At 53.7% G+C, this 1591-nt stretch overlaps 1 protein-coding gene across 1 annotated transcript in view; it reads right to left on the bottom strand.

The window, feature by feature from the left end:
- LDLRAD1 (low density lipoprotein receptor class A domain containing 1) overlaps window positions 1-1591 on the bottom strand; it is a 4111-nt gene that overhangs the window by 1309 nt on the left and 1211 nt on the right. Inside the window, exons 3-4 of the mRNA XM_010139050.1 lie at window positions 958-1080; window positions 378-536 (exon numbers count right to left, since the gene is read on the bottom strand). Coding sequence (XP_010137352.1) covers window positions 378-536; window positions 958-1080 — 282 coding nt within the window. The remainder of the gene's footprint in view (window positions 1-377; window positions 537-957; window positions 1081-1591) is intronic.

Here is a 1591-nt window from a genome sequence, read left to right as displayed (position 1 = left end):
GAGGTGCTTGTGGCCGAGCTGGAGGCAGAGTCTCAGTGCCTCAGGCTTCTCTTTTAATGAGGGTTTTTTCCAGGGTAACTGGACAATAAATAAACCATGTAGACATACAGCTTAACTAATGGAGGAAAACTGCATCATGGTTTAAAAAAAAAATCCCTAGGAAGATCAGAGGAGCTTGGAGACTTTGACTCCTGACACTCCTGCTGGGTTTTGGGCAGTGCCATCTCTCAGCATCTGCCCCACAAAGGATCTACCAGGCTTATCTGCTCACGTATGCGGCCAGAAGCACAAAGCAAGATTAGAGGGACACTGACTGCTCTGACTCACAACAGGAAGACCATCGCAGGGAGGAGGATGTTCACAACAGAGCCACTCACCACAGAGTCTTTCCTGCTCATCCTCTCCATTCCTGCAGTCGCCGACTCTGTCACAGACCTGGCTAGCCAGGAGGCAGGTTGCTCCGTCATCACACAAGAAGCCTGTCTGGTTATTGGAAGCTGCACAGAAGCGGTTCACTGAAGGGAAAGCAAGAAGTCCTTAACTTTCCAACATTTTAGTGGTATGAGAAACAGGTCAAGGGGAAGAAAGGGGGATTTCCAAAATACATTTGCTATTCTGGAAATAAACAGGGACCAGGATTAATCTCTGGTAAATTCATGGCAGAGTCTGAAAACTGTTTGAGTAGCCTGACCATGCCAGCCAGAGCCACCACAGCCCTGCAGAGCAGGGTACTGGTGCCAAGGAATGACCGGTGGCCACTCACTGTGACTGTGCCAGCCCAGTGCCAGCCTTGCACAGCCCCACACCACCCTTCTGGTCCCTTTCCTTTCTCCTGGTCTGCACCAGGAAGCACCACTTCACACAGAGAGATGGACACGATGGCTCTTCCCATGCAACATCATTTTCTGCCTCCCTTACCAAAAAAATAACGGCTCTCGGGATACTAACTTGGCACACGAAGCAGGAGTGCCAGTGCCACCACCAAGGCCACAGCGGCAGTGAGGATGAGCAGTGCAGTGGCAGAGATGCAGACACACCTCCGCGAGCAGCCCGCGCAGGCACCGCATGGCTGGCAGCACCCTGTTGGGAGGAGAGAGCAAGAGGTGAGGGGCTGGCAAAGGGTCTGGCAGGGCTGAGCGGTGTTTTGGATGGGGAAGGCATGGAGCCTCAAGCGTGATGTTTCAGGGGCTCTGCATGCAGGACTGGCAGGGGGCTGCTGGGCTTTAGGGGCTGATAGTTGAGTTTTAATAGCCAAACTCTGACGTTAAACACCTCCTCGTAGGGAATTCTGCTGCTTGCAGTCTGGAAGAGCCTGTGCTGCCGTTAGGGAGCACTGGGACCGCATGGCACCAGTGCTGCCTTTCTGCCGGGCTCACCCAGCGCACTCAGATGCAGAAGGGTGGAGGAGGCCAAACCTCTGCCCAAGCCCGTGGGATATCGATGCCCTTTTCACAGCGGGAGCAGCCAAAACTCGGGGCAGGTTGGTGTTAGGCTGGGAACAGTGCCCTCCCAGAGCCCAGGGCAAAACTCCTCAAGAGGTAACATTTCTTTTTACACCCAACCAGGACTGTAACACTCCCACCAATCAAGG

This window comes from Buceros rhinoceros, unplaced genomic scaffold, assembly GCF_000710305.1.
Source record: "Buceros rhinoceros silvestris isolate BGI_N320 unplaced genomic scaffold, ASM71030v1 scaffold26176, whole genome shotgun sequence".
In the NCBI taxonomy this organism is placed as follows: domain Eukaryota; kingdom Metazoa; phylum Chordata; class Aves; order Bucerotiformes; family Bucerotidae; genus Buceros; species Buceros rhinoceros.
This window is presented reverse-complemented; position numbering and strand designations above follow the sequence as displayed.